Source organism: Colletotrichum tamarilloi (assembly GCF_030869305.1).
Source record: "Colletotrichum tamarilloi strain Tom-12 chromosome Unknown Scaffold_154.1, whole genome shotgun sequence".
Taxonomy (NCBI): domain Eukaryota; kingdom Fungi; phylum Ascomycota; class Sordariomycetes; order Glomerellales; family Glomerellaceae; genus Colletotrichum; species Colletotrichum tamarilloi.
This window is the reverse complement of record NW_026849537.1, coordinates 37401-57059: the sequence shown is the minus strand read 5'-3', so window position 1 is coordinate 57059 and position 19659 is coordinate 37401. Positions and strand designations below refer to the sequence as shown.

Here is a 19659-nt window from a genome sequence, read left to right as displayed (position 1 = left end):
TAGGCACAGGAAGGTTTTCGAGCCTGTTGTTTATCTAGGTTTCCAAACCATATCTTCGTATAAAGCGATCCGTTTTCAAGTTTTGAAAATTCAGCCTAAATTTTGACAAAGGATGGGGAAGAGATACCACGCTAGTAATGCAAATTCCTTACTTGGGTTAGTTCAGAAATTGCCCCCAGAACGACGTTGCGGAGAGTGCGGAGTCTTACCATAAACCTGGAGAACTTCTGCCCGCAACGCGAAGTAACCCCCTACCCAACCTTCATCCATCCTGCATGACGCTTTTCTTATCTTTGCCTCTTCACGATCTATCTCCTATTAATACGTATCATGTCCCAAGAAGCCAACACACGGTACTCTAAGAGGCTACCCAAGGTTCGACAGGCTTGTGATCCATGTCACTCGCGCAAAATCCGCTGCGACGGGCGCTGGCCCTGCGCAAACTGCCAGGAGACAATATTGGAGTGCACCTATGTGGCGGTTCCGAAGAAGACAGGGCCGAAAGGTCCCCGTCATGCACGGAAATTTATCCAACGGCAACAGATCAATCCACAACAGTCTACATCCTTTGCCGTGAACCCAGATGTAAGAGAAACCGGATACGAGTCCCAGACGAGCAGATCACCACATGCAGTCACGCCACCATCACCGACTCAGAATGCGGCTCCGAGGGACCCCAGCTTTCAAGCCTCGCCCCTAGTATCGACTGATATCATACAGTGGTGTCTCGATGCCTTCTTCAGGCACAAATACCCACTTACACCCATCTTACATCGACAACAAGTCGAAGAATGCATACGCGATCTCTCAATCTCACCCGAGAAATACGGGCTTATGACAGCTTGCTCAGCCGTCATATCCCTCTCGCCCGAGATCCTACAGCCACCAGACCCGCCCTTAAATACGTCGACCGAAGTGCCTGCGCCTATTCTTCCAACAACCGAGTTTCTCATCTCAGAGACTCTTCGAGCTAGACGTCAATGCGATCTCGCCGAGCATCAGTCCTTACTTCATGCGCAAACCTCCTTCTTCCTATTCTCGGCCTTCTTCTGCATGGACAACGATAATGCTGCATGGTACTATCTCCGAGAGTCAATCACCATTTTACAGACGCTACGCCTACATGAAGAAGCCACGTACAGCGACATTAACGATCCGGTTCTGGCGACATATGCTCGACACATGTTTTGGGTTCTGTTCATCACGGAAAGAGCATATGCGCTGCAGAGGCACAGGCCGCTGACACTGCAGAGCACCTTGGGCCTACCCATTGTTGACCCTCTAAGCTCAGATGCCGCAATCTTACCCGGGTTCCTTGATCTCATCTCTCTTTTCCGGCACTTCGATACCGACTTCATAGCAACTTGGAATTCGTCCACGCCATCCACAACATCGTCTTCGGAAGCAACAGACCCAGAACATCTCTCGAAACTACAAACCGTCCTGAAGTACGCGATCCCAAGTGTCTCAAACTATTCCGAGATGCAGCAAGCCGACCTCTTGATCTCACGGCAATGGCTCAAGGTCATTGTGTGGAAGCTATGCGTGTCCAAGACGCTGTTATCTATCACGGATAGTGAGGATAGCATGTCGCTGAGCTACCCTACCGCTGTGGCCCGCGACGTCGTACTGATTTCGCGGCTGCTGCCAACTAAGGCATTTGAAGCCAACGGTGTCGGCATACTGGAGAAGGTTTTCGATGTAGGATGCTCCCTGGCCGATCTGATATCGCTCGGTCCAGCCACGAATCAGTGGTCCGCTATGCATGTCGGTCCGATTGACATCTTGATGGAGATTGTGAGAATAGTTGGGACAACTCTTGGCGGAAGTTATAAGCATTTGGATATATTGTATAGCAAGGCAAATGATTGCCTTTTTATGAATGTTGACAGGATGATAGCTCCAGGCCAAGTAAATCTGGAGGCTACTGATATTGAGGAAGTTCTCGAATAGACCACGCGATAATCGCGATTCCAGTCAATATCTTAATCGGACTCACAAGCAAGCCTGTTTCAGAGCCTGTTAATGGTATAGTGACAAGATCGGGTAGTTTGACCATGACTTCTTGTCGTGATGGCTTCAACCCACCGTGGCCTCACCGCATGTTGCGTAATCTCGATTATTAAATCACCAAGATCCTCGCTTATACCCTATACTTTCAGAGCGAGCCTCTTACCTATTTCCTCCTTCTAATAGGAATCGTTGTCTACAATCTATTTCGATGCCCATACTGTGACCATAAAACACTTCTTATGTTCAAACAAGACGTCTGCTAGTATAATCTGACCCTCTCGCTTCCGGGTTATGTGGCGCGTAATCGTGACTTCGCTACTAGGCATCCTGTCACGCATCGACATGATTTATTCTCACATTTGCAGGGATTTTCTGAGAGCAGAATAGCTTAGATCGCTCATAAGATTATGATTGTAAGGTGTGGTTAGATGGATGAGAGTGACGTAGCCTTCGTAGGACCAAAAGTCTGGAAGATGAAGGCTGACATGCTGACCAACTCACCCAAGGCGCTGAATGAGTGTCTCAGTGCCCATCACGTGCCATGTAAATACACATATTTCCTGATGTAGGTATACGCTTAGGCGACTTATACGCCTAGGCGAATGCCTAGCAACCCGGCAGGAAGGTAGGTGGTGGCACACGGTCGATTCAGCCCGACCGTACCTGTAAGGTGGAAAGGGTGTTCGAGTACATAGTTGTATGCGTGGGCACTTGCCGGCGTTACACAATCAATAAAAGAAAGGGGGACAGGGCTCGATCCCTCGTGTCATCCAGCCGGCGTTGATGTGGCGTCAGCTACCCTACCTGTGAGGACGAGCGGGGGAAGATGGCAAGCGATGACCAATTATACTATACAGTACCTTAATTACGTTGAATACGGAAGAACGCACGGACGGGATACCGCCACACTCCAATTGCCAACCTGGAATCTACCGCAGTATTGCCTGGTGCCACGTCGTGCCGCCCCGCCATCGGTCAACTCTTGTTTGTCAGTCACCGCAGTAGTGGTGGCGCATCTATACAGTGTTCCTGGCTGCAAGCGCTCAGTGTTATACGACATGTGCGTTCCCTTTCCTGCTCTTGTATCTACGATATTGACTGCGTGTTGCAGCGTATAGGCGCGGTATAAGCTCAACAATCAGGATTCCTAGCAAAAACCACTGTCCTGGTCATGGGCATTTCCACAGAGGCCGTCATCGCCATTGTCGCTCTATTCATCGCTCTTCCCCCTATCATATTCAAAGTCTTGCAATGGATGCATCGAGAACAGCGGCGTTCTGAGCTCCCAGGTACAACCTCCCTCGGCCCCTTTTCAGCTCCATCAACTACTTATTTCCACACGAAGGAATTGACGTTAACCTTTGACTCGTCGTATAACAGCACCAGCGGTCTCCGCCCTCGCTCGATACCAAGCACCGTGGATACCTGGCTCCGATGCCTACCACGAGCTTTTCGCACTTACACCCCTCGAATTTGACCGGAGCACCACGAACGCATCAGAATCTTTCTCACGAACGCGCGTGATGATGGAGTACACGAGGGTCACGGTGAACCGTCGAGGCCTATAAGCCCGCATATTGGCAATCTACAGGGTTCTCCTTTGTAGATTGACCTGTACATCACCAACAATGCGAGAGGAGGAGCTGCATGCCACCGCTAGATTTGGGCTCGGTCGCCCTCGGCGGGGTACCTTCGGATACCAACCTTGGGGAATTGGAACCAGCCCTTCGGCGCCGCACCCCACTTCGACGGGACGGTCGGCCGGAATATTCGGACAAAAGCCAAAACTTGCATCGCACACTACGACCACAGGAAAAAAGCATTTCAGGCGTTTGGATATTGTTAGACAAGATCTTTGAGTGTAGAAACACTTTTCAGTCTTCACGTCGCTATCTTCCCATCAAATGGCGCAACATGCATTTAAATCTAATCGCATTCACCCTGCATTCTATGAGATGTTTGATTGGGCCAACATGCCCTGTAGACCACTGGCGTCACCCACCCACAGTGAAATTTGAACGCTATTTTGACTCTGGTGGAAGCATCGCGATACTTCAGATATCTTGCGCTATCGAAACCCATTAAACCCGAAGACCGCCCAATGTTTCTTCAAATACCTCAAAATTTCCCTCATTCTTCCGATCGTAAACCGCAAACCAGACTTCCCTCCACCATCCACCCCCAAATTCAGCCTCGCCCAGCACCTCAAGCCAACACTTGACAATCTCCTCAGGTGGATTTCTGAATGCACCGCACCCCAACGCTCCCAGCACAAGCAGACTGTGACCCCGACTCGCCGCCATCCTCAAGCAAAGCCTCATCTTACTCATCGTAAGCGTGCGATCTGTCTCCTTGGCAAACTCATACACTTCTTCGTCCCCTGCAGGCGTAGAGATTTTCCGCTTCACCACTTCCGGTCTCCGAATCGCCGCAATGCTGAGCACACTAACAACGGGTAAATCGCCATACGCGACTCGCGGAACAAGAAGCTTGTGACCACTCGCCATGTCGCCCCGAATAACAACCACGTCAGGCGTGTAAAGTCCCCCGCGGCGCTTGAAGGGATAATACCGTTTATGCAAGCTGAGATAAAGCGACGAACGATAGCACATGGCCTCCTCCTGCGCAATCGCACCTTTCAACCATCCGCCGCCGGCGTGGATATCTGAAGCCATATTCAGCACAGCCACACGCCCGCCATCAGGTCGGCGCGCAGCGAGTTCGATTGCCGCATTGAGCGAGTCCTCGTTGACGATCTTGATCTTTGCGCGCGGGGTGTGTCCCGGGCAGGCTGAGGTTTTGAGAGGCGGGAGGTAGTCCAGGTGCAGATCTTCTGATTTTGAGGCGTTGATGTTGGGGAGGTGGGGAAGGATCTGAGGAAGCGCTGAGCGTGTTTCTGCTGCGACGGCGGCGAGTGATGGACTTGAGCGGTCTGATGGTTTTTGGGCGGGTTTTGACGAGGATGAAGGGCCTGGTGCTGATGATGATTGCGTGGGGGACTGCCGATTTGGCGAGCGAGGTTTCTTCTGTACTCCGCCGCCGTTCCTAGAGAAGGCGAAGTCGAAGAGGTTTCTCTGCGGCATCGTGATGTTTGATGTTGAGACGCTGCTTAACGGTTGAAGTTGACAAAAGCTTTAGGTTGAGATGAAGGATTGATATGGCGTCTTGGGATGGATGCCTAGCGCCTGAACGAGACGGAATCCGCCTAGAAGCGAGATCCTTGCTGCGGGGTTAATGGTTCGGACGGTTGGTGCTGTGTGTGCCTGGAGATCTCTTGCGCCGCCGAGATTTTTGCAAGGATGCGCGTTCTGATTGATGAATTACCAAGAGAGGCCATGTGTTCGCGGAATCGCTGACGTTAAAAGGTGGAGAAGAATCCGAGATGTTGGATTGGAAAGAAATAAGGTTGTCGATGTTCAGTAGCTGCCGTCGATATTAGAAGTGAACCGGCTGACCGGGCTGACTCACTAGTGGTGCTAATTTCTCTCCAACCGTTCGGACGCACGTGTTGGTCAAAAGCCGTTGCAACGCAAGGCGCATTGAGAGCGAATAGATAAGGCAAGACACAAGTGGTAAGAGCAACAGAGAAGGAGCTGGCGACAGGTGATTCGTGTAATTGCGCTTGTGGCTCTTCACGCGGACACTCCGTGGTTTCTATGTTCCTATGTGTATCGAGGCTGACTGTTGGGCATGGGTATCATTTCAGATTTTGTCTAGATGATTTATACATGGTGTTACAAAACTTTACATCCTTCAATGTGCCTCTCATATCTATAATAGGCATCTTTAGGCTTTTGTCTTTATGGCTCCCTCAGGAATCGCATCCTCAGCCTCAAATTTGCGCGGGATAAGACCTTCAGCCATATCAATCGCGCTCTGCATGTCATTCTTGTTGAACAAGAACAAGCCCTGGATCGCAGCTGTACTCGTGAACCGGTTCGCTGTCTCCCCGGTGCCGTTACCAAAGAGACCCAGATCTTCCAGTCTCTGCAAGAATCGTTCCCGACCAGCACCGTCTGTGTCCACGTCGCCGTAGAAGCGGTCCCACATCAGACCTGCCTGGTACTTAGTCGCCTCGCCGATACGCATCATCATGTCTACTCGACCCGGTCGGATCAGCGCCGGATCAAGACGCTCAATATGGTTCGTAGTCAAGAACGCGATGCGCTCCTCGCCGGCAGCCAAGCCGTCAAGAGCATTGAGCAGGCCAGAGAAGGTGACACTAGCGCCGCTGTAGCCATCGGCATCGCGCTGCCGGCGATTGACGAACGCTGAATCCGCGTCCTCTAGCAAGAGAATACTCCTGCGGGGCAATTTCGTCAAGAGATATGCCAGCTTGTCGTCCGTCATACCCATCTCGCTGAGGTTGACCATGGCCACGCTAAAGTCCAGCTCACCAGCAAGAGACTGAATAAAGGAACTCTTGCCGCTGCCAGGGGGTCCGAACAGCAGGTATCCACGGCGGTAGGGGATACCGCGGTCAACATACCACTGCTGTCGTCCCAGGAAATCCTTGACGTCGTCCACGATGCCTTCCTTCACGCCCTCATCCAGTATAACCGAGGCGAGAGGTCGCTTCTTCCGAGGATCACCGAGCGGCGCCCATTCCATGCCTCTTGCAGAGTATACGACCGTCTTGCCCTCGTTCGCTTTCGCCGCCAGCGCGTGCGCCTCACCAAATATGTCCTCAAAGACGTGACGGTGCGCCCACAGCGTCGTCAATTGTACGATTTCGTGAGGCTCGCCCGTGTTCATGTTGGCCGTGTTGTGCTTCTCGCGGTTGATTGCGATGAACGCATTCTTGTGCTTGACGATATGTCGCCCGTACCCAGGCTGCAGGAAAAAGTGCGCATTTGTCGGGCTATTTGCACCTCGCTGGGTGGTAGTGGTCGTCGAGACGGAGAGGTTGTGGATGCGGGTGATGCGCGAGGCAATGAAACCGGCTTGCTCGCGCGGCTGCGACAGCCACGCGAGAATCCAAGGGTACGCTGGATCCTGCTTGCTGATTTCGACATTGACGAGGAGGCGGCGGCGAGCAGCTCCGGCTGCGACGACGACGCCTTTGCGACCGAAGGCTGCGACTGCGCCTAAGCTCGCGAGGCCGATGCCGCCGGCGAAGAGGGGGTTGTTGAAGAGGGCATCGAGGTTGAAGATCGAGGCTGGGCCGGACGACGCTGCTGTCGGTGCCGCGATCGGAGCTGTCACCGGTATAGCAGCCGCCGGCGAGGCAATCGGTGCTGTCGAAGCTGTGGTTTCGGTCGGGGACATGATCAACGACGGTTGTGATGGCTCCAGGCTCGCATCGCGCGATGTTGGTGCGGGCTTTGGGAATGTGGAAATGTTCGACGATTTTTTGAGACGGACCGGAAGCTTGAGCAGGGATGATGGAGCTTGCCTCAAGTCACGGAAGGCTCTGAGCAAAATCCCCGGTCAAACGTTCAGGGGCCTACCCCTGTCGCTACGTGCCCTGAGAACCCTTGCGGCCCCGGTACTCCGTACTGTGTAAGTACTGGACAGCTCTTTCCACAACTGCTCGGTGACATTCTCACCAATGTTCCTTGACATTAACGTCTCTATGTATCTGCACCTTCCTGTCCCCTCTAGAAGCACTGTATTCGAATCAGAGATGTTCTCAGAAGCTTTTTGATGCACGATGCCTAAAAGCTGCATTCCTTCAATCTCCGGCAGTGCAGCTCTATTCAGGATACCGGAAAAGACCATTAAATAACCAGTGTCGGGACCATCAATGGCCAATTGTTCTTCGATAATGCCAGTATTTTAGACGGACTCCGATCTGGTATTCGGTTAGTTAGCCCTGATTATTTCGCGGCTGCTGCATCTACGGGAATCTAGCTGCCGCATCTTAGTGTGAGACGAAACAGACTAATTTCGCCAGAATCCGACCAAAATCACCCCTAGCAGAATCCCGAGAAACAAGGGCCACCATCAGGTGGTGTCGATGAGGCTACTAGGGTCTGGATAGAAGACCAAGAGAAAGATAACTCGGACTGGGATTGTGGCAAGCTTACGCATAACTACATGGGGTCGGCGCCTAAGTTCAAGATCAGAAAAGTCATCATGTTGTCCCTGGTTGTTTTCACTGCGTACGTCATCCAGCCCTTTCGAATTGTAGAAGGGGGAGGCCAATTGACTGAAACCCCAACAGAAGCTTGGAAATCTCTATCTTCATTCCCGCTCGTGTCCAGTTCTTCGAGGAGTTTGGCTTGACCCTGATGCAGGCAATCGTGCCTTGACCAATGGGCGTCTTCACCCTCGGCTTGAGTCCTGTCGTTGGCGGTCCATCATTGGAGGAAGTTGGCCGGCACCGCGTCTCATGAGTCTCTGTCTGGATGGGCCCTTGACTCTCGGCGTGAGGTTCTGCCCCAGCTTCACCGGAATATGCGCCCCCCGGTTTCTCGTAGGGCTCTGAATCTCTTGCAGCTTGACTATCTCAGTGCTCTGTCTTCGACCACGTACATCGTAATGCCGTTTCCTGGTCCAGGGCTGGTGGACGTCTGCATCGCTCTCTCACGCAGCCACAACCGCGAACAAACAATATCCCAGTGATAGGAGCTGCCGTCGTGAGGCGGAAGAGCTGGTGCTGCAACCCGCATTTAGCACTGCGTACGGCTCCGGAATTGAGCAGCATGGCATAGTCTTTATCTCGAGAGCAGTGAGATGCGTCCTAGGAGCCTTGACCGTTATATCTTTTAGAATCCCATGCCCGTTGGAACACCGCCAGAGTACAGATTTCTGGCCATGCTCGGGTATATCGGGTTCTCACTGGGGCTTTTGATTGGGCAAGGTTATTCGGGACGAGAGCAGTTCCGACACAGTCAAGAAAATACCGAGATATGGCTGTCAATGTAAAGAAGCATAACTTGATGGTTCAGATATTGATATCTGAGCACATGCTGACGTTGCAGAGGAAAAAGTGACAGCTCGGGCTGGCCCGAAGATGGTGATCGGCGGCGTGGAGCAGTCTTCCAGCCGGGGAAATGTCCGATCGTGCCGATGTAACTGAGTACACCTGAAAACGGGAGTTTGGGGGGCTGGAGTGGAACCCCCACGAACCCAAACTTGTGACTTTTTGGGTGTTAGCCCGTTGAGAGCATCATTTCGTAAGGTACCGGGATGAATCGAGCAGGGTTCAATATGACGAACCAAGCGCGACGGCGTAAAACAAAAACAGGGGCATTTGTGGAGGGGTTATCTCTGTTGGTCGACCTCGGGATGAGGGGGAGGGGAACGCAGACGAAGTGCGTACGTCGCCTTTATCTATCAGATCAATTTTTTTCTTCCAATTCTGAGGATAGTCTGGGAAGGGGTCTCGCGCGTTTCGACCAGACATGGAGATGAGACGCGCAAGTCCTTCAAGAGATATCCGCTTCATGGTGTGACCCTTTGCCATTTTGGTGTTATCCCTTCGGCTGGGGCTGTGCCGAATTTGGTTTGCTGGGCGTCCAGGGCCACCCACGGCAACTCCAGTCTCCAAGAGCACCAAGAAATCCCAAGACAAAACCACGCAGCACGGCAAAACGGCACTCATTTTATTTTGCTAGTGAATCCATCGCGGTGTGCTCTTGGTATCTTCTTGGCTCAGCCAGGCACCCAGCCATTGCCAGCCAATAGACTATTACGCAACGCTGTCTGCCGGTGGCGCGGCTTATTCAGGCCAGATGAGGGGGACTGGATGGGGTGCAACACCTTGGCGCGCATGAGTTTGCTTTGCGCTTGGCCTTTTTGCTTTTCGAGTGTTGTCTTTTTTTTTTCTTAGCCGTCTCAGTCGTCTGGTCTCATTCTTTAACCGGCCTTGTCCTGCAGCCACCAAGCCCAATGATGTTTCTGGCGTGGCGACCTTGTTTCTCACTCCTTCAACGACATCTCTAGAGTCTTTGTCGCATCTCAACTTTACAATGCCGCATCTACACCCATCGCGATAGCTTCATTCTATCCACCCCGTCAATGAGTTCAAGCGACATCTTCCGCCTTCTTCAATGATCACGACGACGACCCACCTCATCACCACATCAGCCTCATTCTGCTGACAACGGTTGCTTCTTACTTAACCACAACGCAAAGGTATAGCTTACGTCACTCGAACGCTCCCTTGGCAGCCATTCCTCCCTCTCGATCAAGATTCCGTGTGTCCTGCGACATCACGCCTGGCTCCCATCGCCGGATCTTCAACTCTCTTGCGCTCTGCTTCCTTCCCGCGGCTCTGCATATGTGACTCTGACCTGCATCACCAACAACCGCCACCCAATCGCCGGTGCGTGACGGCCACCACCTCATGACAACCTCACCACACCACCACCACCCCCTCACCACGAACCACACCCAAAACCGCCCAATCACATCCGTCGCCAAACAAAAACAACCATGTTCCTCCCCTCACCACGCATAAGGCGCCTCTTCATCCTCCTCTTCCTCGCCTTCCTCGTCGGCAACGCCCTCTTATTCCTCGTCCTCCCCTACGATAACCCTCTCGTCCTCGCCTTCCGCTTCAACACCGCCAGCCTCAAAAACTGGTGGCGCGGCCCGGGAACCGAAAAGGACGCCTGGCTGTACGAGCCCGCCAAATTCCCCATCGAGTACCGCACCGACGTCGGCCTGCTCATCAAGACGGGCTACGGAACTCGTCACCGGCTCACGGCGCAGCTTGAGGCATTTGACCTCACAGCGCGGGATAAGGATGCGTTTGTGGTAGTGGGCGACTGGACGCCGCGGGAGAATGGGACGATTGCCGGGGTGAAGGTGCACGATGCCATTGGCGGCGTCATGGCGATGCCGGAGATGAGGGCCCATCATGATGCGCCCAAGTTTAAGGAGTATCTGGCCCTCAGGGATGCCGTGCAAAAAGGGGATGATGCTAAAGCTACTGAGATTGGCCAGAGTTTCGGGTGGGATCTGGATGCGCTCAAGGTGAATACTCTCCCTCCTTGTTTTCCCCGTGTGTTCGCGCACGCAAGGCAACGAGAGCGTCGTACTGACAGCAGCACAAGTTCATCTGGGGCCTCGAATACATCTACGACAACCTCCCGCCAAAGAAATGGTACGTCATCGTCGACGACGACACCTACCTCGTTAAATCCTCCCTCCGCCTCCTTCTCGCGCATTGGGACTCGGACGAGCCGCAGTACATTGGCAACGCAGTCGGCGACTTCAAGGGCCGCTTTGCGCACGGCGGATCAGCCGTCGTGATATCGCACGAGGCAGCGAAACAGCTCCTCTCTCGGCGGGACGTTGTCGCCGCGGCGCAGGAGCACTCGCTCGAGGAGACGTGGGGTGATAAGCTTGTCGCAACGGCGTTCCAGAAGATCGGGGTGTACCTCGATGAGCGGTACAGCCACTTCTTCAATGGCGAAAGGCCGAATATCAGCAAGATGATGGCGGACCGATTCTGCTCGCCGCTCGTGTCGTTTCACGGGGTGGCGGACCCGGCTGAGATGAAGAAAGTTGGACGGGCGTTTGCGGACGAGAGGAGTCCAGTATTCTGGGGACAGCTATGGGAGATTTACGGCGCGCCGTCAGTGGAGGAGTTTAGGAGGATGCCGGTGCGGACTGGGCGTGATTATGTTGGGAGGATTGATGAGCGAGCGAAGATGGTGCACGCGGTTACCAGCGCAGAGGCGTGTTTGAAGGAGTGTGAGGGTATGGGGAGCAAGTGTTTGGCGTGGGCTTGGGTCGAGCACACCTCGGAGTGCAAGCTCAGCCCGTGGATGATTCTTGGGGAGGAGGTAGAGGGGCACTATTCGGGGATCAACACGGACGAAGTTGAGAAGCTAGAGGTAAGTTGTTGAGAAGGTGAAAAGGTGGCGATAGACGGCAACGGTAGACATGAGAGCGTGATGATACCCAGGGAACACATAGGCGTAGCGGCGGTTAGGATCGGATTACATTTCGTTGGTATTTCGGGGATGGCGCAGGTAACTTAGGATCTTACTTCGAAAATAAGAATCGATCCGTTTCTTTCTCAACGAGACGTTCCTATTTGCTTATTGCAGGAGTATTTTGAGAGACTGACGACTCCGGCAGCAATCTCCCTATGACTATATCTGATGCTACGGCACATCCGTATCCCCGGTGGGGAAGCACCTTCACCGGCAGCTCGGTCTCGGGCGGGGTGCAACTCGGGCCCGATCGAGGACCGAGCTCCATAGGGCAGGTCCGGACCAGCCCCACCTGATATGTGGCTTACCCATGAGATTCAGATGAGCAGGTGTGTGGCTTGACCACCGGGGCTGCAGCTGCCCCACGAAACGAATCGGACTGGCTGTCATCGTGCAGGTAGAGTATGGATACCTTAGGTACCCATGGTGTGCTGCAGTAGCAGCGGCCTTTCGGACGGGGAAAGTCACTGTGTGCCAGTCCGGTGTGGAGGGTCCCAGGTCCCTTGAGGTTTAGTGCGAGAGGCGTCAATGACGATGACGTCTCCGTCTCATTATGTGCGCGCACACGACACTGGACACACAGTCACTGACGCGAGCTAAGCCACGCTCCATCCCATCATTTTCGCCTCTTGCAATTAGTACGGCGCATTGCTGCAAGTTGGTCTAGAAGCCACGGATGCCAACTGGTTTGGTAGTGGTGGTCGACAAGACAGTTGACGTCAACTCTATCAACCAGCTTCCCACACCACCCACCAGCCCGTCATCGCATCGCATTGCCCCTCGGACATGGAATTAAACAGCAGCAAAGCTCCTTTGGGTCTGTCCGTTGGTTTCTAACGGTCAAGATTCAATTTCCACGACTCCTTCCAATCCTCTTGGCAAACACCCTCACTGTTCATAGCGAAATAGAGAACCGAACAAGAAGCATCTCACGAAACGGTCCACTCTCAGCTCTCATAGCTGGGTGTCCATCGCCTAGTCAACCAACCGAGCGGATCGACTTCATTTCCCAACTCTTTTCTCGAGGTTCCCTGTCGTTCATCGGTAGTGGAAACATTCCTCCCGTTTGGCCCTACCGTGGACCAACCCAGAGACCAGAACTGCAAATCGCAGCTCCCAAATCCCTGTTCAGCTGTTGGGGAGCCCCGCCAAAAGCTGTTCTGAGCAGCAGGTCCCGTAACCAGCACAGCGAGTGCGGTCACTAAGCGGCGCCCAACCCCTGCGGCACTACGACATCCCACTTTCACATAAAGACAGGTCCAAGACAGCTCACCACACGCGGGCCCTTTTTCAAGAGACCCCGCCTGTAGGCCATAACTTTTGGGAGAAACTTAGACACAACATACATCCACACGCACACACACGCACCCTCCAACTCCCTATTCTTTCTTCTCCTATATTCTCGAAGCCATTCACAACCCTGACGACAGCTGCCTCAAGTCTGCCACAACATCTCACACCCAACAACCGCGACCCCTCGAATCCACAATGGCGGCCCAGACCCCAACATCAGCTCAAGCCCAGGCCAACCAGGGCAGCTGGGGAGCTTTCCTCAAGGTATGCCCTTTCTCTGCTTCCTCTTCGCTACTAAGTCTTCCAACCTTCCCTCCCACCCCTGACACGAAAAACGTAGCAGCTGACAATGGCATTTCGCCGCCCTCTCACAGTCCATCGCCTCCTTCAACGGTGACCTCTCCTCCCTGACGGCCCCGCCCTTCATCCTCTCCAGCACCTCCCTGACCGAATTCTCCTCCTACTGGTGCGAGCACCCCTCCATCTTCGCTGCCCCCGCAAAGGAGGCAGACCCGGCCAAGCGCGCCCTGCTCGTCACAAAGTGGTTCATCAGCACCCTCAAGCAGCAGTACGCCTCCCGCAGCGAGCAGTACGGCAACGAGAAGAAGCCCCTCAACCCCTTCCTCGGCGAGCTCTTCCTCGGAAAGTGGGAGGATGACGCTGGCACGACGGAGCTCATCAGTGAGCAGGTTAGGTAAGAGAGCCCTTCTTCCCTCAAGAAATACTACAGACTCTAGAGCTCCAAATCCCCAAGTTGGGCACAAGACACTGACCTTCGTTCGCAACCAGCCACCACCCGCCCGCGACAGCCTACTCCATCACCAACCTCCCCACAGGCGTCCACCTCGAGGGCTACAACGCACAAAAAGCAACCTTCAGCCGCACAATCAACATCAAGCAAATCGGCCACGCCGTCCTGACCATCCCGACCCCAGATGGTAAAAAGGAGACCTACCTCATCACCCTCCCCGCCCTCCACATCGAAGGCCTCATCTTTGGCGCTCCCTTCATCGAGCTCGAGGGCACCTCCTTCATCACCTCCTCCACAGGATACACCTCCAAAATCGACTACTCGGGCAAGGGCTGGCTCTCGGGCAAAAAGAACAGCGTCATTGCCTCCGTCTACCCGACAGGCAAGGAAAAGGATGTGGTCTACAACATCACGGGCGTCTGGACCAAATCTTTTGAAATCCACGAGGGCGCCGCAAAGCACAATTCCTCCAAGACCCTGATCGACACCTACGACGCATCGCAGCACCCAACCTCCAAGCTCATCGTCGCCCCCCTCGAGAAGCAGCACCCGCTCGAGTCCCGCCGCGCCTGGAAGGGCGTCGCCGACGGCATCGCAAAGGGCGACATGGACCTCGTCAGCCGCGAAAAGTCTGCTATTGAGAAGGCGCAGCGCGACCTCCGCGCAAAGGAGAAGACAGAGGGACGCTCCTGGGACCGCAGATACTTTACTGATCGCCAGGGCGCTGGCGATGCCGTGCTCGAATCCCTCGGTGGCGCCGTTGGTCTTCCTGCTACGGGCGACGCGGACAAGACTGGTGGTCTGTGGCGGTACGATGCCGAGAAGGCGGATAAGGTGCGCAGCCAGGCGGCGCTGAGCGAGGCGGACCAGGCCAAGATTGCGGGGGAGATTTTGGGACAGCAAAAGTCATCATGAGTTACGACGTACGACGAGAGAGAGAGAGGAATTTGATAATGAGGAAGGGCTTGAGGAATGAGTGTTTACCGGCATAGAGTCTCTAGCGTGAGGAGCTTCGCCTCCGGTGAGGGGACGGGAAGACAGTCTCTCGATGGAAACGTTTGCTAGAGTTGGCGAACTGGCGCATGGGAATGTTCTTCATGTGGCCGTGAGCTCGAATTCGCGGCATATATGAGCACCGAGTAGAGTACAAGTAATCGTATAAAGTCAGATTAACCTTGCTGCGCACGCAACATGCCGATTCAGTACCATTAGCGTGGTAGTCCGTATTATGTTTCCTGTCCTCATAGGCTACATTGGGCTTTCGGACTGACGTCAGTTCCCTACCATCCTGTGTACCCTGGTGGTTACCTCCAGCAATGTGATGATCGATGTCAAGGTCCCCAGAATAATCGGTATGCGTGCATGGTATCGTCGAGAGAGCATTCTGCATGGTAGACAGAGAATTCTGGCCATGATTTGCGACGCTGTATTGGGCTTTATCCAACCTTGTCTCTGGCAAAGTCGATTGTCTTTGCCCCTCGTACTATTTATGTACTTCGTCTCTTTACAACCAGGTTTCTACCTTCCCCCCTGATAAGAACACACAAAAAAAAAAGCCAATTCTGCAAAAAAATGCTTCTAACAACCACCTCAAATGCTGATCGGGGTTCCTCGCGGCTTTGCCCACCATGTAGATGCATAAATAATAAGACTATTACGCCAGCCGATGCATTTTCTTCTTTCTTCCCCAAGCAATCGTTGTGTGAGTTTGTGCGCGCATAAGAGCATGTGCGTGATATGTTCAAAACATTGAAATCTCAAGAATGTATGCAGGCCAAGGTCACCGCAGCATTGTAAGTTTCATCGAGGCGGTGGCCGTGTAGGCCCGGAACGGCTCGAACTCGGGAGGCAACGTTCTAAGCTGCGAGGGAACGTTGCCAGCCTCGCTCTACGGGCTGTCATCCCTCTCGAGCTCGTAGAATAGCAAGTAGACCTCACGTCGAAGATCGAGCACCTCGGCCGTCTTGGCTTCGCGGACCTTCTCGTCGCTGATGCGCCACCAGCGATCAGCGGGCTGCTTCTTGCGGGACTTGTGGACAGGAGGCCGAGGCACTACGGCCATTGGTGTGGAGTGAGGCGGACTGCTTCCCAGTGTGCTGTTTCCATTGACCTTTTGTGAAATCTTTGAAACGGTGCTCTTCGCCGAGGCAGTAAGTGACCGTACGGATCGGATGCTAGCCGAATCGGGCTCTCTCTGCCTATCGCGTGGAGCAGATGTCGGACTAATTCTCTTCCTTACTCGGTCCTTCGGCGAAGCGTCGGATGATGATAGTGATCGGGTAGAGGATGCCGTCTCGGAGCTCGGCGTCAGAAGGTCGGGTGTCGATACGGCGGGACTGACTCCCCGAGCAATGGCGTCGAGTTGCGGTGTCGATGGCTGTGGGGTGGCGGCGGGACTCGCCGTTTTGCTGTAGATGCCTGATGGCTGGAAGGTATTCTGATTGGAATACGGAGCATACGTATTCTGTCGTCTGAACGATTCGTAGTGTCCACTATGATGGCTTCCCTTGTGGGTAACGAGACCCAACAATTTGTAGTTGCGACGATCGCGCAAGCCACCAAGAGGCAATCGCTCTGGAAAGGCAACTTTGGCCGAGTTCTTGGTCGACGTTTGGTCATAGATGGACCGCGAAAGATGGACGGCAAGGATGCGAGGGAAGGACGTGAGGCGCGTCGACCGTGCGATTTTACGCTTGGGCGCATTGGCAATGTTCGGGAGGAGCACATCCTCAGGGACATGTTCCGGATCAAAGTCAATTGCATGGCGCAACTTGCGCACTGCCTCCTCGAGTGCGGTCCTCTCAGTCTCGTTCTGTGCATTTGCTAGATCGCTCTTGAGGGATTCTTCGGCATGAATCAGTCGGCATCTCTCGCACTTGAAGTCTTCAATCATTTCCGTCTTGAAGATTTCGTCAAAGCATGAGCTGAGAGTGGTGGAGCTGACTTGGGGCACATTCAACGTCAGCATGTAGAAGGACTCCTCTCTTGGCTTCGTCTTGTGGCCGCAGGTCTGACATTCGGATTGGGATTCGTATTTCCCTTCCATGGGAAAGCCTTCGTCTTCGTCCAGAGGCGCATGTATGCCATTGGTCTGTATCTTGGGTACTGTTGGTGTAGGCAATGCTGAGGAGGACTCATCGCCATTGCCGTTGGCCAGGTTGAGCCTTTCCAGCTTTTCCTGCACTGCGTCGCCATTGACAGAAGCACCTACCGAGGTAGCTCGTGAGGCTTCCAATCTTGCGTGGGTACGTGCTCTCTCGCCGGCGTGGTACTCTTCCTTAAGTCTCTCGGCCACTATTTGGAGAAATTCCTGGGCATCTTGCTGCTGGCGACTAATGCGCTGCCTAAATGCCGTCTCAAGTACTCTCACGAATTCAATCGCAGAGATTGATTTCTTGTAGATGGGCCTTTCGTTGAGTGAATCAAGCATATCCTTCAGTCCTTGTGTTACCAGACCGCGTTGCATGCCCTCGATCTTCCATTCCGGGTAGCTCTTGCCGGGCGGCTGAACCAATTGGGAGTATACGCCTTCATCGTCAATATTTCGGCGGTGAGTCTCGCGAATCAGGTACATGCGCAGCTCGCCGAGACCCGCGAGGGCCTGCAGGGTCGAGTTAATGAAGCAATCATTTGCAGCATTGCGCAAGCCGACCACGCCCTTCCTACGTGACGATGAGGTGCTGGACTCGTCGATTGTAAATGTAGGCGCAAAGACGTAGACAAGGGCAATGGCAGCCAAAGATGCGCCGGCGGCGTAGGAAATCGTGGTCACGTTTTTGTCGGGCATATTGGAAAATGGAAAAATCGGGAGGCTCGGGACAGTCGAGGTAACGTGGAGGAGATCGGATTTATGCGCGGACGAGCGCGATTCTCGGGGATGTGCGGCTCCTGGAGGAAGAATAATGGTCAGCACAAGTGTCTCCGAAGAATTGTGAAAAAGTCCCAAGGTAGTGGTCGTGGTGCGTTACACCCGTCTTCCCGAGGGCGCAGGACGGAAGCCAAATTTACCTATGCTTTCTGTAGGTAGAGGAATCGCAAGTTCATAATGCTGTGAAGACCGGGCCAGTAGGGATACAGGGATCCAACATTGTCTCTCCAAAACACTGAAGACGGCTTGTAAAGAGTTTGGTTGACGATGTCAAGCCGCAGAGGGCAAGGCTGTGGGAGAAGCTCGGCGTAAGGCGAAAGGGAAGAGGAGGAGAAGTGACGAGGAGAGAGATGAGGCGAGAACTGGAGAAGCAGGCTAGAAACTGGAGACGTGGACTGGGAAAGATGGTCTACGATGGAACACACCAGGTTGCTGGAATGGATGGACGGGGGATGGCAGAGTGAAAAAAACGGGGTAAAATGGAGAAATCAAGTAGGTGGACGGGGGTTCACCACCGACCGAGGGGATCGGGGGTCGGGGGACGTAGGCAAAGGACGCAGTATGGTCAGTGGCGCATGTCGTTTTCCAGGAGCGAAGCGAGAGCGGCGGCGACAGCAGCCAGTATTGCCAGCAGCATGAGAATGCGACGAGGATGGTAGCAGATGGGCTGCAGAACGTCTGTCTGCTTTGTTGGTCTGCGTGTGCGCTGTTGGTTCAAGAGAGCCGAAGAGCAGGCATTACTCCTGTTGTTTGCTCTGTCGGTCAAAGGAGGGCCCCTCCAGCCGCGGTTTGAGAGTCGGTGTGCAGTCGGCGAGGGGTTATACGGCTAAGGTACCAAGGTAAGACAAAGTAGACGGGATGGGGAAGACGGGAAAACGGAAGAAGTTAAAGTGCAGGATACCTAAGTATGCATACACAACTTGCCCGACTGCTAGGTACACACAGAAAAGGGGACGAAGGAGGTAAAATGCAGGAATCCAATGGCTCTCGGCAAAATCCCATCTGGCAAGGGAACGGAAAGAATGGAAGGTGTTTGGCTGCGCCTGCCGCCGCCTCATTATGCGCGCCGCTGCGGCCGTCATTGCATCCCGTCAATTGATTCCAGCGAGGTAGGCAGTACCTTAGGTACCTGTACTCTCCCCATCTAAGAGGGCACTCACCGTTACCGCGCGTTGCCCCCGACGCTTTCCTTTTCCTAAGGTACGTTCCCCATATTGCTTCCTTCTTTGCAAACCCAGCCTTCCCATTCGGGTCTTCCCAAAGACGGGCCGCGCTTTCTTTCCTGCAACTTTTTCTTTGATTGGACAGTTGCTGAAGAAAGCGCGCCATGATCTCGGAAAGAACTCCTCTAGAGCGAACCTGCCTCCAATGACATCTTTCGGCCTAGGAACTTATTTTTTAATTGGCAAGTGCCACTGCTTTTTTTTTTTTTTTTTTTTTTTTTTGGCCCCGGCACCACCCGCTCGGCTCACTCGGCCGCCGTTGTTCCGACACGGACTGTGGTGAGGGGCCCCGCCATGTCACTTCCATCACTCCCCCTGAGTACGCACGTCAACCCCGAGCTTCCATTTCGAGTGATGTATTGCCTTGGAGGCATGGGGACAGGTCTGACCTAGATTCCCCTCCCATTCCTCCTGTCAGTCATCGGCCGATGTGACTGGCCCGCCGCATAGTCAGCAATCATAACGCCTGTTCTTCGATTACCTTGCTTAGTCCGTCAATGTTGAATATTGGTACTCAACTTTCCCAACCAACAGATGGGTACAGCAGCGTTGGTACGTTATCGGTGTGCCCCGCGTCTTGCCGCCTCCAGTACGCCGACCTGCATGTTCCACAACATC

At 53.8% G+C, this 19659-nt stretch overlaps 7 protein-coding genes across 7 annotated transcripts; 4 read left to right on the top strand and 3 right to left on the bottom strand.

Annotated features, from left to right (window-relative positions):
* Positions 1-330: 330 nt before the first annotated feature.
* Positions 331-1953, top strand: CTAM01_15250 (uncharacterized protein; the record flags this gene model as incomplete). Its single annotated transcript, XM_060531248.1, has 1 exon — positions 331-1953. One exon carries the CDS (start codon positions 331-333, stop codon positions 1951-1953), a length of 1623 nt encoding a protein of 540 aa, XP_060374188.1.
* Positions 1954-4094: 2141 nt separating this feature from the next.
* Positions 4095-5096, bottom strand: CTAM01_15249 (uncharacterized protein; the record flags this gene model as incomplete). Its single annotated transcript, XM_060531247.1, has 1 exon — positions 4095-5096. One exon carries the CDS (start codon positions 5094-5096, stop codon positions 4095-4097), a length of 1002 nt encoding a protein of 333 aa, XP_060374187.1.
* Positions 5097-5799: 703 nt separating this feature from the next.
* On the bottom strand, positions 5800-7281 carry CTAM01_15248 (uncharacterized protein; the record flags this gene model as incomplete). Its single annotated transcript, XM_060531246.1, has 1 exon — positions 5800-7281. The coding sequence occupies one exon, from the start codon at positions 7279-7281 to the stop codon at positions 5800-5802; it is 1482 nt and encodes a 493-aa protein (XP_060374186.1).
* Positions 7282-7834: 553 nt separating this feature from the next.
* On the top strand, positions 7835-8267 carry CTAM01_15247 (uncharacterized protein; the record flags this gene model as incomplete). Its single annotated transcript, XM_060531245.1, has 3 exons — positions 7835-7879; positions 7936-8103; positions 8178-8267. Coding segments are annotated over 3 exons (303 nt in total), but the record flags the coding sequence as incomplete, so codon positions are not given.
* Positions 8268-10395: 2128 nt separating this feature from the next.
* Positions 10396-11816, top strand: CTAM01_15246 (glycosyltransferase family 31; the record flags this gene model as incomplete). Its single annotated transcript, XM_060531244.1, has 2 exons — positions 10396-10938; positions 11013-11816. 2 exons carry the CDS (start codon positions 10396-10398, stop codon positions 11814-11816), a joined length of 1347 nt encoding a protein of 448 aa, XP_060374184.1.
* A 1578-nt stretch (positions 11817-13394) lies between these two features.
* Positions 13395-14865, top strand: CTAM01_15245 (oxysterol-binding protein; the record flags this gene model as incomplete). The annotated part of the gene is made up of 3 exons (XM_060531243.1): positions 13395-13463; positions 13574-13893; positions 13989-14865. The coding sequence occupies 3 exons, from the start codon at positions 13395-13397 to the stop codon at positions 14863-14865; spliced, it is 1266 nt and encodes a 421-aa protein (XP_060374183.1).
* A 973-nt stretch (positions 14866-15838) lies between these two features.
* CTAM01_15244 (ubiquitin carboxyl-terminal hydrolase) lies at positions 15839-17737 on the bottom strand (the record flags this gene model as incomplete). Its single annotated transcript, XM_060531242.1, has 1 exon — positions 15839-17737. The coding sequence occupies one exon, from the start codon at positions 17735-17737 to the stop codon at positions 15839-15841; it is 1899 nt and encodes a 632-aa protein (XP_060374182.1).
* Between the last annotated feature and the right edge of the window lie 1922 nt (positions 17738-19659).